The sequence below is a fragment of the Cryptosporidium hominis genome (assembly GCF_000006425.1).
Source record: "Cryptosporidium hominis TU502 chromosome 5 CHRO015157, whole genome shotgun sequence".
Classification (NCBI taxonomy): domain Eukaryota; phylum Apicomplexa; class Conoidasida; order Eucoccidiorida; family Cryptosporidiidae; genus Cryptosporidium; species Cryptosporidium hominis.
Window position 1 is genome coordinate 1 of NW_667306.1, and position 15263 is coordinate 15263.

The 15263-nt window shown below is 27.2% G+C and overlaps 7 protein-coding genes across 7 annotated transcripts; 4 read left to right on the forward strand and 3 right to left on the reverse strand.

The window, feature by feature from the left end:
- Window positions 1–665: 665 nt before the first annotated feature.
- On the forward strand, window positions 666–1256 carry Chro.50435 (hypothetical protein). Its single annotated transcript, XM_661645.1, has 1 exon — window positions 666–1256. The coding sequence occupies one exon, from the start codon at window positions 666–668 to the stop codon at window positions 1254–1256; it is 591 nt and encodes a 196-aa protein (XP_666737.1).
- Window positions 1257–2064: 808 nt separating this feature from the next.
- Chro.50436 (hypothetical protein) lies at window positions 2065–2613 on the forward strand. The annotated part of the gene is made up of 1 exon (XM_661646.1): window positions 2065–2613. One exon carries the CDS (start codon window positions 2065–2067, stop codon window positions 2611–2613), a length of 549 nt encoding a protein of 182 aa, XP_666738.1.
- Window positions 2614–3556: 943 nt separating this feature from the next.
- On the reverse strand, window positions 3557–5218 carry Chro.50437 (hypothetical protein). The annotated part of the gene is made up of 1 exon (XM_661647.1): window positions 3557–5218. The coding sequence occupies one exon, from the start codon at window positions 5216–5218 to the stop codon at window positions 3557–3559; it is 1662 nt and encodes a 553-aa protein (XP_666739.1).
- A 423-nt stretch (window positions 5219–5641) lies between these two features.
- On the reverse strand, window positions 5642–9421 carry Chro.50438 (ATP-dependent RNA helicase). The annotated part of the gene is made up of 1 exon (XM_661648.1): window positions 5642–9421. The coding sequence occupies one exon, from the start codon at window positions 9419–9421 to the stop codon at window positions 5642–5644; it is 3780 nt and encodes a 1259-aa protein (XP_666740.1).
- Window positions 9422–10737: 1316 nt separating this feature from the next.
- Window positions 10738–12093, reverse strand: Chro.50439 (membrane skeletal protein). Its single annotated transcript, XM_661649.1, has 1 exon — window positions 10738–12093. One exon carries the CDS (start codon window positions 12091–12093, stop codon window positions 10738–10740), a length of 1356 nt encoding a protein of 451 aa, XP_666741.1.
- A 1552-nt stretch (window positions 12094–13645) lies between these two features.
- On the forward strand, window positions 13646–14365 carry Chro.50440 (hypothetical protein). The annotated part of the gene is made up of 1 exon (XM_661650.1): window positions 13646–14365. The coding sequence occupies one exon, from the start codon at window positions 13646–13648 to the stop codon at window positions 14363–14365; it is 720 nt and encodes a 239-aa protein (XP_666742.1).
- A 164-nt stretch (window positions 14366–14529) lies between these two features.
- On the forward strand, window positions 14530–14733 carry Chro.50441 (protein phosphatase catalytic (36.3 kD) (4M623)). Its single annotated transcript, XM_661651.1, has 1 exon — window positions 14530–14733. One exon carries the CDS (start codon window positions 14530–14532, stop codon window positions 14731–14733), a length of 204 nt encoding a protein of 67 aa, XP_666743.1.
- Window positions 14734–15263: the final 530 nt, after the last annotated feature.

Below are 15263 nucleotides of genomic sequence, written 5' to 3' on the forward strand. Positions count from 1 at the left end.
TATCTAGTTCTTGAGCTAATTCTTTTGGATCAGGAAACATTCCAACAGGAAATCTTTCGGTATTTAAAGGTGGTTCTTTTGGAGTTGTATCAACTCCAAAAATTAGTCTTCCTGCTGCATTTGCTGCTCTTTTCAAAAATCCTTTTTCTCTAACCCTAATTCTAAGCAAACAAATTTCAGGTTTTGGGTTAATTATGACCAAACCCAAAATATTTAAAATATATACAAAAATGCATGCAATAATAAAACTACGTGATAACTTCATCTTTTTTTGAAATCTTTCTTGAAATCATCTCCATAAAAAATATATATATATACATTAATTTATTACTAAATATACTCTTCCAGCAACTTTTTTTTCATATCAAAAAAAAAATGTATTTTTTTTTTCAATTATTTTTTTAATTATTTCTTATAATTTGTGATCTCCTACCCTGTGCACCTATTAATGTCAAAATTAACATAAGTATGGCGCCAAATTCCACAATTTTCTTTAATAAATTAAACGAGGAAAATAATAATAATAATGAAATTTCTATTAATTCATTAAAATTCATTTTAATAAATTATCACTCTTTTGATAATAAATATACAAAAAAATAATTAAAGTGAAGAAATTTAATCAAATCTAATCAACTCAACTTTATATTTAAACGCAAACTAGAATGTATTACACAATAATATTTTTGATTCTATTTGAACTATTTTCATCATATTTTCTTGAACATATAATAAAACTTTTGAAAATTCACAAATTAATCAATGGTGAAACAAACCAAATAATTAACTCAGAAATTTCTCAGTTAGAAGAAGAATTAAAGGAACTTAATAAACCATCAACTTTCACTGAATATGTTAAAAAAAGTCGTCAACTTAATATATTAAAACAAACTTTAAATAATAATGTAACAAAAGAAATCAACCAAACTAATCATAAAAATTTTAATTTTACCAAAAAAATAATGGGTGGAATTTACTTAATTCTAAAAATCATTAATTTCCTTCCTCCAAAAATTAGACAACTCCTGACTTTCTATATTGTTAAATTATGCGTTGATAACCATAATATAATCATTCCTTTTAATCAAAAGTTATATTCTCCATTCTTTCAATCTAAAGAAAAGGCTAAACATATTAATTCTTTCTTAAGTTATGGCCTTATTTGTACCCTAACTGATTTAATAAAAGTATTAATCAAGCATTCATTATATTTTAATATGAATTATATTCAGAAATTTTCATCAAAGTTTATATAATGCACCAAATTTATTATTAATACTATACATTTTAAAAACAAAAAAAAAAGAAAAAAACGGATTCCTTCAAATCAAAATATCTTTTAGAAATATATTTATTTAAATCGTATTATTATTTGAGAGTTACCTTTATATTTGAATTTTTTTAATTTATTACTGAAATTGCATGCAATAATATGATATTCAAAATAATATTAGGCGCGTGCATGCAATGCAATAATATTATTTTTTAATAATAAACAACTTGGAAGAACAAACAATTCAAATAATAACAGACTATTATCTAAATATAGAGTTAAATGAAGATAACAAATATTCAATTATCATAATTTAAGTAAATATAAAAGATAAAATTTATATATAAAAAAATAATCATTCTAGATTATCCATAGTTATATAATATTTGAGAGAACAGCGAAAAAAAAGTAGCACACATTATTTAACGCTTAGTTAAAATTAAACATGCATTTTAATCTCAAGTCTTAGTAATATTTCCACTATCTTCTTCCCATCTCTCCCTTTATCTTTTTTTTTCGTCCTTTCTATCAAATTATTATATTCTTCTATTATTTACCTGCTATTTCATTAATCTTGAAATTTAATTTTACGAGGCTAATACACACAAATTTAGACGTGTGCGCAACGGATGTAGATGGCGCCAACATTCGCGTGCATGAGAATGCTAATTTACATTATTAATAACAGCAAGGTAAAAAGTTAAATAAAGTACTCTCGTAACGTACATAATAATAAGAAGTTTTTTTGAAAGAGTTTTTTCTTATTAAAAAGAAAGGATCGTGACGAAAGTATGAACCCATCAACTCAGAATTCTTCTGCAAGTTTAAGAGCAGATGGGCAGACTGTCTCTTTTGGTCAAAGAAAGGTTTGGGATAATGAGAGAGATCTCCCGGATGTTGTCAAGCTTTTGGATAGAGAATATAAGGATGTTATTCCATTTACAGATATTCAAAATAGAATGATGGAGTGGAACTTTATACCAAGAGAACACATTGCTGAAGCTTGTGATACACTTAAATCCTTATGTGATTCACAAGGTAATATAAGTCTCCATATATTAATAGATCAGCTTACAGGATTTCCCGAGGCATCTGAAAAAGATGATATGGATGCAAATATTGATACATTGGAGGCTTACAAAATATTTGATCATAACAATAAGGGTTGTATTGATCTTGAAAGTTTAAGAAAGATATCAAATGAACTTGGTGAAGAGCTTGATGATGAAACCCTTACCGGGATGCTCAATCTTGCAACTCAAGATGTATTTAGAAAGCAGCAAAACATTATTAGCAGGGATGACTTCTTCTCACTTGTTAAGAGTAAAGTATTAAACTAAGTACTCTCTATTTGTAATAATAAGAGATCCAATCTAATAATCAAGCTTTTACTCTAAATCTTGGAATGTGTGGGGGTTTATCTTTTTTTTTTTTGAGAGATATTCAATATAATCTTCTTATTAATTATTATTAATATTAATTTTGTATGGATGATTCACAATACTAATTTATCAAATAATTAGTGTGGGAAATATATAACAACTGCATCTAATATTTACATTTATATCTATTTAAAGGAAAAAAAGGATTTATTAGTATTTATTTTTCTATACATATTTCTCTTTAAATAAAATATATATCATAATGAATTTGTCAAAATTCTCATCCAAAAATTATAATAATATTATGTTCCTTGGGGTGGTAAGTATTATTAAAGACATAATATTTTCAAAAACGGAAAAAAAAAGTCAAAATCTTGTTTTTTTGTATAAATAAAACAAAGGTTATTTTATACCTCATTTGAAGAAGTTATTTAATAATTGAATAACTGAAAAAATGAATTTTACAAAATCTTAATAATCGCTCATAAATTAATAAACAAGAGTAATAATAATTAATAAGAAGTATTATAGATGAATAATAATAATAAAATAAGCTGGGAAGTATTTGCTGTTCATTAAAAGGAACCAGATATTTCAATAATATGCTTATACTATTAATAAGTTTTCCAAACTTAAAAAGAAAAAGAAAATAGAAACTCCACTAATTATGATATCCTGTTTTATTCTTTTAATTTTCTCTTTACTGGAATCTGCATTTCTTCTGAGTATAATAATGTGATTTGGAATTATTGATATTTATATTTATCCTTTTAAGGGATTGTTACTTGATTTTAATCGCTTTTTTTATTGAACAAGTTTAATTCATATTATATAGGATGATAATTGAATTTAAGAAAAGAAAAAAGAGAAAAATAAAGATAAGTAAATATTATTTTCTGCCTTAATTAATCTTTTTAGGCTGTTCTAAAGGAATTAATTGAATATTAGTATAATTTGGGCCCCAATTATAACTCATAGGATCTGGCTCAAATTGAGGACCAATTCTAAAATATGGTGGATTCAGCCATTGAGAGAATTTTGGATTTGGTAAATTAGTACATCCAGTATCAATTAAATACTGTATAGCAATATGTTCTCTCAAAGCAACTCTATGACAAGCTAATTCCATAGCTTTTCTACGATCAGTTTCAACTTCCCATGGAGCTGGAGTACCAGAGAAATCAGGTAAAACTCCAGGTGGAACCATTTCTGTTGCATTACTAGGCTCACTTGTTAACCATTCAATATTTTCATTAGTATTATTAAGATAATCAATTAAAGGTTGACGTGAAGTTTCATCTTGAACAAATAATGCATTGGAATATTTTCCTGATCCATAAGAAATTAAGACATCAATATCATTAATTTTATAATGTCCAGCAGAATTAATTCTTTCAATAATATAATTAGAAAGAAATGAAGGATTAGAATTGAGAATCTGAGAAATTTCCATATCTAATGAATCGTTATATAATCCAACATAAATTAATGTAGAGGAAGATTTTTGATTGTTATTAGAAGAATAATATCCAGAAGAAGGTAAAATATTATGATCAAAAACTTTTAAAGATGAGATTTGTAAATCTTCAATAATTCCAGTCATAACTCTTTTAACATTAACAAGTATCCTAGGATGAATAACTCCTGCTTTATAGTTTTCATTATCTAATTTAAGACGAAAAACAGCTTCAGGTAGAATATCATTATATTTTTGGCAAGATTGATCTTTATCAGATGTTAGTGATAACCAAAAAGTAAAATTTTCATCACTTTTATGTATAGCAGAAATAGGAATATCAACTCCAAGATCAACTCTTTTTCCAAGATTTGTAAATGTTGTTAGCTTAATTTCAATATTTTGTTTTTCATTTCTAATTGGTATATATACATTTTCAACCCTAAAACCAGGACCTTTTAATTTAAAATCACCAGAAACTAAGTTAGTCTCAATAATTTTATCAATATTTTGAGAACATAATATTGAGAGACAAATATGTGAACGAAATGCATACATTTTTGTATGTGCTGATAAATTAGGTACATCCATATGCGGTAGTTGTATTGTTGGATCATTACTAAGACTTTGAAGTAATCCTGATGATTCAAATCCTCCTCCAATACCTAATTGACTATATAAATAGCTTAAATCATTAATACTTGAAGTCTTTGATGTTATACCACTTGGCGATGTAAGTAAATCATTAAAATTTATCACGGATGACACTCTTGTGGAATTAGAAGTAGAAATTTCATTTGAATTCATTCTATTGCCAAAATCAGTATTTTTTGCAATTCTTTTAGCCTTTCCTAACTTATTATCAAATATACTAATTTCATTTAACATTTCTGATTCATGTACTCCAGTAGCCATGCATGCTGATTGAATGCCTTCATAAAGCCCAACAATCAAATTTACACCTTGGTTTATAGAGTTCCAGAACTTATTTGGGGCCAGTTCTCCCATGTCTTTTTTTTCTTCTGAATATATAACCATATCTGTTGAATTACTATTCATTGTTATTGTAGCATCCCACTTTTGTTCGCTTTTAGTCAATGTTTTCATTTCCTGTCATTCAAGATATTAAAAGCCAATGACTTTGGAAACTTAACTATATTATCTAAACTTAGCTTGATCTCTTATTCTTGTAATTATAATATTCCACCAATTCTTTTCTTTTTTTTTTTTTTTTTTTTTTAATAAATTATTTGTATTTATATTATTTATTTTTGCTCTAAATACAAATTTCAGTTTTCCCGCCGATTTTTTTTTTTGTCCACACAAAACCATTGTAATATTTAATGCATACATGCAAAAAGGAAATAAAAAAAATAAAATGGAATTAAATTAAATATTTACACAGTTTAATATAATGTAGAAATAAATAATTACTATGATTATAATAAATTTCTTATTGTTTGGTAACAAGTGTATTTCTTTTTTTTTCCCCCCCTTACTTTTTATATACTCACAAAGATGAAATAGTAATTATTTAATTGGAGGCCAAAAGCTCCTAATATCATTGTGAACTGAAATTTCATATAATTGTAGAATATTCTTTAGTAGAAAATCTCTCTTAGTTTGGAATTTAGAAATTAATCGAGATTTATTAAAAATTAAATTTTGTTCAAGAGTATTAACCAAAAGTTTAAATTGGTTAGAATTATTATTTTTGGATTTAAGACCCTTTAAAATTCTCTGATTCTTAAATTCTTTAAAAACTTGGCCATTTAATATAGCTCTAGCAAATACTTCAAAAACAATATTATTATTGGTTTCAAGTTGAATTTCTGATGAAGGTAGATCAATAACAACTGAATTATTTCTATATTTTGGAGTACAATATCCAATTATAGAATCACTTTCAATATTATAATAAGGAGTTGGAAAGCTTAAAATTTTAGAGCAATCCACAAGTGAGTGTTTAAGAGATGTAGCTTTAGAAATATCATCAGTTGTTATTAATAAGCAATCACATAAATTATGTCTGTTTTTATCAGTGGATGATATTATTTGGCTATAAATGAGTAATTTTGGCTTGGAACTTTTTAATACACTTCTGGGATGAATAAAAGCGGAATAACTGTTTGGTGATTCATTAGGAATTTGATATGAAACCTTAGAGACCAAATTACCATCATTTCTAACAGCAATATGATCAATAAAGCTAGAGATAAAGAAAGTACGTAGTAGATTCTTTTGAGTATAATTTGGAAGACTTGGAGGCCATTTAATATTTAAATTAGCTTCAGAATTAATTAATTTATCCAAATATTTCTTTTTAGTTATATTAAAAAGTTGAATTGACATTAATCTGATTTCAGATAATCCTCTTGAATTTAATTCAAATTTCTTACAAAATTTATCAGAAAGAGATCTTTCATGTTTTCTTCCTGAGCCATAATATTCCAAATATTTAATACAAAACCATAAATTGATTTCAATATCATTTCCTAAATTTGAGGGAAATGATTCAAAATCATCATTCAAATTCTGATGATCAACATTCTTTATTCCTTGATTATGTTCTTTTTGAGTATCTGATGAAAAACTTTCATCTCTTAAATTTCCTATTGATAAATATGAAACTAATATACAAACTTGTTGTAAAAGTTCTATAGAAGATTTTAAGTCATCATTTATTAAATTCTTTCTTATATAGGCTGTTGTTAAAAGTAATATCTTTGCATATCTTGGTGGTAATGGAAAACTGGAAATGGAAATTCCCTGGTTAGTTAATATATATTTGGATTTCCTGCTTTCAACTGATCCAAGAATAGTTAGAAGCTGATAAGCTTGATCTATTTGTGACTTTTCAGGTGGAGTGGGAAATGGGAAATCCACAATATCTGGTATTCCCAAAGAATGCATGTATAACAATACAGAATCAAGAGGTATTGACAAAATATCAATTGGAGCAAATTTTGGAAATATATTTTCGTAGATTGGTGAAGAGTAAAGTCTATAGCAATGACCTGGTCCAACTCTTCCAGCTCTTCCAGATCTTTGGCTTGCTGAAGCTTTTGAAATCCATTCTACAGTAAAGTGAGAAGAGTCTGATCCTTTAGTATATTCTCTTCTTTTTTCTTTACCTGTATCTATTACATACCTTACATTTGGAATAGTAATTGAAGTTTCAGAAACATTTGTTGAAATGATTACGTGTCTTATATTATTAGATTCAGGCAATTTGAATGCTTTTTTTTGTTCATCAAAGCTCATGGATGCATATAAGGGAATTGCTATAAGTTGAATCTTAATATTTTCTGGTTTCTTATTTTTATTTCTCTCTTCTTTTTTCACTGAATCTTTTTCTTCCTCACTATCATCTTCCTCAATAACTCCTCCACCTTTCCATACAGATGAATCCACATCTTTGTGAAGCCTTATTTTTCGCTTCCTGATATCCTTCTTGCCAAAACTTTCCCAAACGTTTTTGCTTCCCTCACTTACCTCATTTTCTTGTTCTTTTTGTTGTTCTTTTTCCTCTTCTTCTAATTCCTCTTGTTCTAATTCATCTAATTGCTCTTCTTCCAATTCATCATCATCATCTTCTTCTTCTTCTTCTTCTTCTTCTTCTTCTTCTTCTTCTTCCTCCTCCTCCTCCTCCTCCTCCTCCTCCTCCTCTTCTAATTCCTCCAACTCCTCCTCTTCGAGGTTATTCTCCGTAAAGTCCAAAAGCATATTCATCTTAGAATTTGTTGTATTGTTTAATAGACAATTTCTTTTGGCTTTATTTTTCCCCTTATTATTGATCAAATTTACCAATAGGTTAACTTCCTTCTTTCCTGTTACAAAAACTAAAATAGAACCAGGAGGAAGCCTATTATGAATTTGTTGAATCTTCTTATAAGCTGCTGATATATAATCTTTTGGAGTGTTTTTACTGAAGTGAAGGGTAACAGGAAAGTTTGGAGTCTCTATATTAATAACAGGAGGAGGTTTTGAAAACAATTTGGGATTTTCTGAAAAATCAGTAACTCTTAAAGTTGCTGACATTATTATAAGTTTTAATGGTGGTAATATATCTTCTAATCCTTGTTTAGTCTTCCTAATATACTCCTCTCTCCTAAATATTACAATTCTAGATAATAATCCAATCAAAATATCGGTATTTACTGTTCTTTCATGTGCTTCATCTATTAATATAACACTATACTTTGAACATAATAAATCTTTTTGTATTTCTTGTAATAAAACACCATCTGTCATTACTTTAATTACTGTTTCATTTGTACAATTTTTTTTATCATAACGTATTTGATATCCAACAACTTTTGAGTCATTCAATTCTTCGCCAATTCTATTACTTAATGATGTTGCTGCAATCCTTCTTGGTTGTGTTAAACCTATCATATATCTTTTTTCACTTTCATTTACATGATTATTGTTTTGTCCTTTCTTTAATTGACAATATCCTGATTCATATAATAATTGAGGTACTTGAGTTGATTTACCACTTCCTGTTGCTCCTGTTACAATAACAACATCATTATTCTCAATAGCATCCAAAATCTCAAACTCATAAACTCTAACAGGTAATTCTGAACGTTGAAACTCTATTTCAGGAGTTCTATTAATGATTGGTCTATCATTATCATTCTTTATTACAAGTGACGTGTATTTTCTTATATAACGACCTTTACTTTCTTTCTTTTGATTTTCTTCTTTTAATTGCTCATTTTTCTTCAATTCTAATTTTGATTCGGAATCAAAATTTTCATTCTCGGATTTCAATTCTTTATCATAATCAGCAAGATGAACTAAATCATCAACTTTAGAGTTTTCAGGTTCAGATTCAGGTTTAAATTCATGTTTAGATTCAGATTCAGATTCAGATTCGGAAATATAATTCTTTGATTTAGAAGAACAATCTTTTAATTTAAGAAAATCTGGTAATTCCAACTTTGCTGCTAAATATCTACTTCTAAGTATTTGCTTTTGTTTGTTATTTATTCTTGTATTTGTAATGCCCATCATAAGCTGAAGCTCCTGATCACTTAAAGTATACTTCTTTAAATCATTTGTCAAATCTTCATGTATCTTATTTAGTCTTTTTTTCTCTTCTAATTGTTTTAACTTCCTTTTCTTTCTATTACTCATTTTTTTCTCTTTGCATGACCTCCTACTATTCTGATCAGATTCTGAATGGTTATTTTCTTGATGTATTCTCTTTCTCTCAATTTTCGAAGTTGGTAGAACTAATGCATTTGAACCTTGTAAATCATGTTCTAACAAATCTTCTTCCAATATTTTCTCTGGTATCATTTTTATTAAATTTGTTAAGAAATTAGAGTATTTAGTTAGTTAGTATAATTGTTATAACAATAACGATAATAATAACAATTAATAATAATTTCTAATTTACTTGTTTATTTCATCCTAATTCAAAATTAAAATATATTCATTCATTAAAATTGCTATAAAAAACTTGAATAATTAAATTCTTGAAAGCAATTAAATAATATCTTTAACCCAGTTAGTAAAAAGTTATAAGCAAAATATTTTATTTCTAATCCGTTTACACGTTAATTTTATGGTCAAATTTTACCTTTTACTCGAAAATTTCAAGATTTAACTACTAATTAAGAATTTAAACCAAAAATAAATTTTTTTGGAATGCCCGCCCAAAAAGTTATCAGGAAAAATGTCAAGAATTTTTAAAGTGCATTAGTTACCGCCAGTTTTTTTTTAAATAAATTTGGGGAAAACAATTACAATAAAATTAATATAAATATTTGCAATTAAATTAAATATATATTTTAAAAAGTGAACATAGTTTAAACATTTTCCATTTTTCTTTCCGAGTAAAAGGATTAATAAATTATTTATTATATTTTCTAAGTAATATTTTACTAGATTAAATTATTTAAATAGTAAGCATTGGTGTGAAAAAAAAAAATTAATTACTTTATGGTTAAAATGGTTCCCGCCTAAATTCAAATAATTGAATTTTCAGAACCATCATAAAATCGTGTTGAGCATACAAATTAAGAAAAAAAATCTAGGGACGGGCATACCTTCTCGGCCTTTTGGCTATGATCAAGTGTAGTATCTGTTCTTATCAGTGTGACAACTGATATGGGTCCTACGGGACCTATTAATAGTCACAGAAATTTTTTTCTGGGTGAATGCGATCTCTGAGCTTGCTCATGTCTCGTTCAAATTGTTGCCTCGTCCTTACACTACCGACTTGTGCGGCATACCCTCTGACCTTCCCAGGTCAAACCCACCCACCAATGAAACCAATGTATCACTTAAACGTAGTTTTAGTTCTGTTCGGATCATCGGAGACCCTCTCCCTCCCTCCCTCCCTTGTAGACGTGGCTTGAGGGCACGCATTTTGTGTTGGTTCTGGAGTTGTGCCGGCCGTCAAATGTGGGTTGGGGAGGAGCTTCGTGATTTTGTTGGCCCTCTTCAGCATTGGTGAGGGGGGATTACATAGAGTTTAATCATGACATTTAAGTTGCCTTCAGTATTATCTAGAAAGTATGGATTTAGATGAAGTGAGATAGTTGGGTTTTTAATCAAAATATTAATTAAATTAGTAATTACAACAATAATGATAATAATAATAATAAATTCTAACTATCCCTATTATTTGCACTGTTAACCTTAATTGTAGTATATCTAGGAGATGGAGGAGCTGGAAGAGGAGTATTGCAGTCTAATTCAATAGGCTCGCCATGAACATATTCAGTTTCTAAATACTGTGGAGGCTCCTTGACATATCTAACATCTCCTTGTTCAACAACAGGAGGAAGTTCCTTATATTCTTGAGATACAACAGGTTTAATAATAGTATGATGTACCATTGGAACATATTGTGGAACCTCAACAAACTCATCTTGGTATTGAGGAATCTCAACAGTTCTAATGTGTTCAATATATTGAGGTACTTGTTTTTGTACAATTCTAATATGTTCTTGTGGAACTTGTACAGGTACTTCAACAATCTTCTCAACTTCTACTTCAACTGGTACAGGAATAATTCTCCCAGGTATAGGAACTTCAACTTCTTTTTCAACAGTATAATAATTATCAACTTCTATTTCAACAGTATCTCTAATATCTGGATTATATACAGGTACCTCAATTTCAACTTCTTTTGGTATTGGTACTTGAACAATCTTTTCAATAATTTGAGGATTTGGCTTTAATATAATCTTTTCTATAGGTATATCAATATATTCTACTGGACCCAATACTTTTCTTTCTTTTTCTATTTGTTTTATTTCAATTTTTGGTACTTTAACTATTTTTTCGACTTGTATTTCTTTTATTTCAATTTTTGGTACTTCTTTAATTACATGTTTAATTGTTGGTATTTCAACAATTTTATCTACAACTCTTATTTCTGGTACTTCTACAATCTTCTCAACATATTGTATCTCAATTTTTGGTATTTCCTTAACTATTTCACGTACTTCTACTTTCGGTACATGCCTTTCAACATATTTCGTTACAGGTTTAGATACAAATTTATCTACAATCCTTACTTCTGGTACTTCAACAAATTTATCTACATATTGAATTTCTTGTTTTGGAACCTTTCTAATTACATCTTTTACTATGACTTTTTGACGAATTTTCTGTGTTATATGTACTTCAGGAACTTCTATTATTCTATCCCTTACATTTACTTCTTGTACTAGTGGAACTGTTACTATTTGAGCATTACCTCCTGGAGATGAAACCGAATCTTGATTACTATCTTCTACTATTCTTGGATTTGAACTACAACAATCTTGAGGTATAAATGAATTATTTTCATTATCTTCTACATTTCGATCACTCATACAACAAAAATCATCTCTTCTTGACATATTTGTTCTTCCAAATGATGTATTTCCATTTGTATCTACACTATCATAATTATGTTGCAATATTGGAGATTCAGATTCTGCTGAGCATAAACCCACACTATTACATGAGTTCATTTTATACTCTTATTTTGTATTCATATATTCTATTTGTATTTATTTCTTTGTTTTTTTTTTTTTTTTTTTACTTTTTTAATTAATATATTTTTTTTCTAAATGATTTTGTTTCAAATTTCTCTCTTTCACAAATTTATTACTTATCCATACAAAACAAATAAATAAATATATATATTTATATATAAATACAAATATAAATTTATATTTATATATTGATTTTACTATTATTTATACTAGATGTTGAAAAATAATAATTACAATAAAATAACGATTTAATTAAATCTACCAATTATATATCGTTATTTATATTGTTTTCTCAACAGAGTTAAATGGTACTCTTTCTAATCTTTTAACCTTCTTATAGTTGCATATAAATATGAATATTAATATTTATTCACTCTAAATCTATTTAATTACATTTACTTTTACTAGTTTTACATGCCAATTTTTGTTTACACATTGCCGCCCAAATGTCATTCACCCCACTTTTTTATTATTTAAAAATTGGACCACATAATATTTCGGCGCCAAATGTCCAGTATAATTTATCTAGTGCGATTAATTACATTATATTATTATTATANGAAGAAGAAAGAAAATTTAGAGGGGAAGAAAAAAAGAGAGATAATCGAATATGTATTTTTCTAAAGGAAAGTAAAAATAGTTATTTTTTTTTTTTTTTGAATAATTTAAAACTTTCTAAACATAACTCAAGTATTTATTTCTTATTAATTTCAAGAATTCTACTTNGCATGTTTTTTCATATAAGTTTGTTCATTTTTTTTTTCTTTACACCGCTAACTTATTTATAATAGTACTCAAAACAAAATAAATTTGTAAGGTATCACAAATGACTTTCTTTTTTTTTTTTTTTTAACAATAAATGTATGGTGTTTGTAAAGTGTATGCATGTGTGTATTATCTTTTTTGTATTCAATACATGTGTAACGCATTCAATTGAAAATTTGAAATCATTGGAGATCTTAGCAAAGAGTAGTAGTATTTGATAATTTATTTAGTTTTTCAAAAGGCATTATTGTGAGCTTCCTATAAGCTTTCATATTTTCTATCAAATTTTATTAAATTGAATCATTTGATATTTAAGTAAAGCCTTCCATATATCATTACCTTAATATAATTTTTATATTTGGATTTTCTTTTTTTTTCCTTGCAATTGTTTTATTATATACAATTTAATGGCGGGAACTCAGTTATTTTGTTAATAAAAATTTAATAATTTGTAATTTAATATAAAATATTAATTTATAGAAATATAATTCCATTTAAAAAAACTGTGAGGCGAGTCTTAAAAATTAAAATAACAAGGAATAAATAAATAAAATACATAAATAATTGGAGTTAAATTAAATATCTACTCTAGTAATAATACATTTTTAAACAAAAAATTAGAATTAGTAATCCAATTATTATGTATTTTCAAAAATATCCAAGGTCTTGAAATTTTTGGAACTATTATTATTATTATTATTATTATTAAATAATACGTTCTTCTATTTAGATTGCTTACTAAATAAGCAAATTTTTAAATATAATGGATTTGGAAAATATATCTCAGAGTCAAGAAGTGGGTTCGATAGAAAAAGAGAATGTTTCCAAAGAACCAGTGATCAATGGATTTATACTAGAAACCAATGAAAATGAACCATTTGATTTGGATAAATGTATCGAAAAACTTCTTTCTTGTAAGCCTTTATCATCCAATAATATTAAACAATTATGTTCAAAACTTAAAGAGATTCTAATTAATGAATCAAATGTACAAAAGGTGAGATGCCCAGTAACTATTGCAGGAGATATACATGGACAATTCTTTGACTTATTAGAGCTATTCAGAATTGGTGGGATGCCTCCTGATGTTAATTATTTATTTCTTGGTGATTATGTTGATAGAGGATATCATAGTATTGAATGTATATGTTTAATCATGGCACTTAAAATAAGATACAAAGACAAAGTAACTATTTTAAGAGGCAACCATGAATGTAGGCATATTTCACAGATATACGGATTTTATGATGAATGTTTAAGAAAATATGGTAATGCGTCAATATGGCATGAATTGACTGATATGTTTGATTACCTACCTCTTGGCGCTTTGGTTGAACATCATATGTTTTGTGATCATGGTGGTCTTTCTCCTGGAGCTTTAACAATTGATGAAATTGATTCTATTAATAGATTTCAGGAAATACCACATGAGGGTCCAATGTGTGATTTACTTTGGTCTGATCCTGATGAGAAAACAGGGTAAGTTCAATATAATTCAGTAATATTTTATCAATTTAACTTAATAATATTATTTTTAGATGGTCAGCATCTCCAAGAGGAGCAGGGTTTATTTTCGGTCCAGATGTTAGTCAAAAATTTATTCATACCAATGGGCTTTCAACAATTTGTAGAGCTCACCAACTTATTATGGATGGATATACATGGTCGCATGATGATAATGTAGTTACTGTTTTTAGTGCTCCAAATTACTGTTATAGATGTGGAAATCAAGCAGCATTGATGGAATTGGATGAGAATGAGAACAAACGATTTCTTACTTTTGATACTGCCCCAAGAAGAGGTGAATTTTCAAAAAATATGATGTCTTTAATGCCTCAATATTTTACTTAATTCACTGGATAAATTTTAAGTCTAAATATGGAATTATATATTAAATTAGAATAAATAAATAAAATATTAAAAAAAAGTAATAATAATAATAAGAAAAATAATAAGAAGATTGTTTAAATTCCAGTACATATTTGAAAAAAAAAGTTAATATATTAATATCTACCACCGTAGTTTTGAACAGGTCCTTTTTTATAACTTCGAGATCCACCATCTCCGTTGTCAATATGGCCGCCTCTATAATAATTACTATAATTATTTGAATAACTTGAATGTTCCGGTCTTCCATAGTTTGTGAAAGCTGTATTTGCTCCGGAATTTGTACTTTTATTATAATGAAATCTTTCTTGATTTACATACGGATTTCCTGTATTATAATTAGCATTACCGCTTCCTCCTTTTATTATATTATTACTATGATTATTGGTATTACCTATAGGTGTTTTATTATTCTTATNAGATGTANGCTTTGCAGATNCTTTATCTTTTGGTTCATGTTAATTCGGGNGTTTTTTGGCACAGAGAAGTGTTTT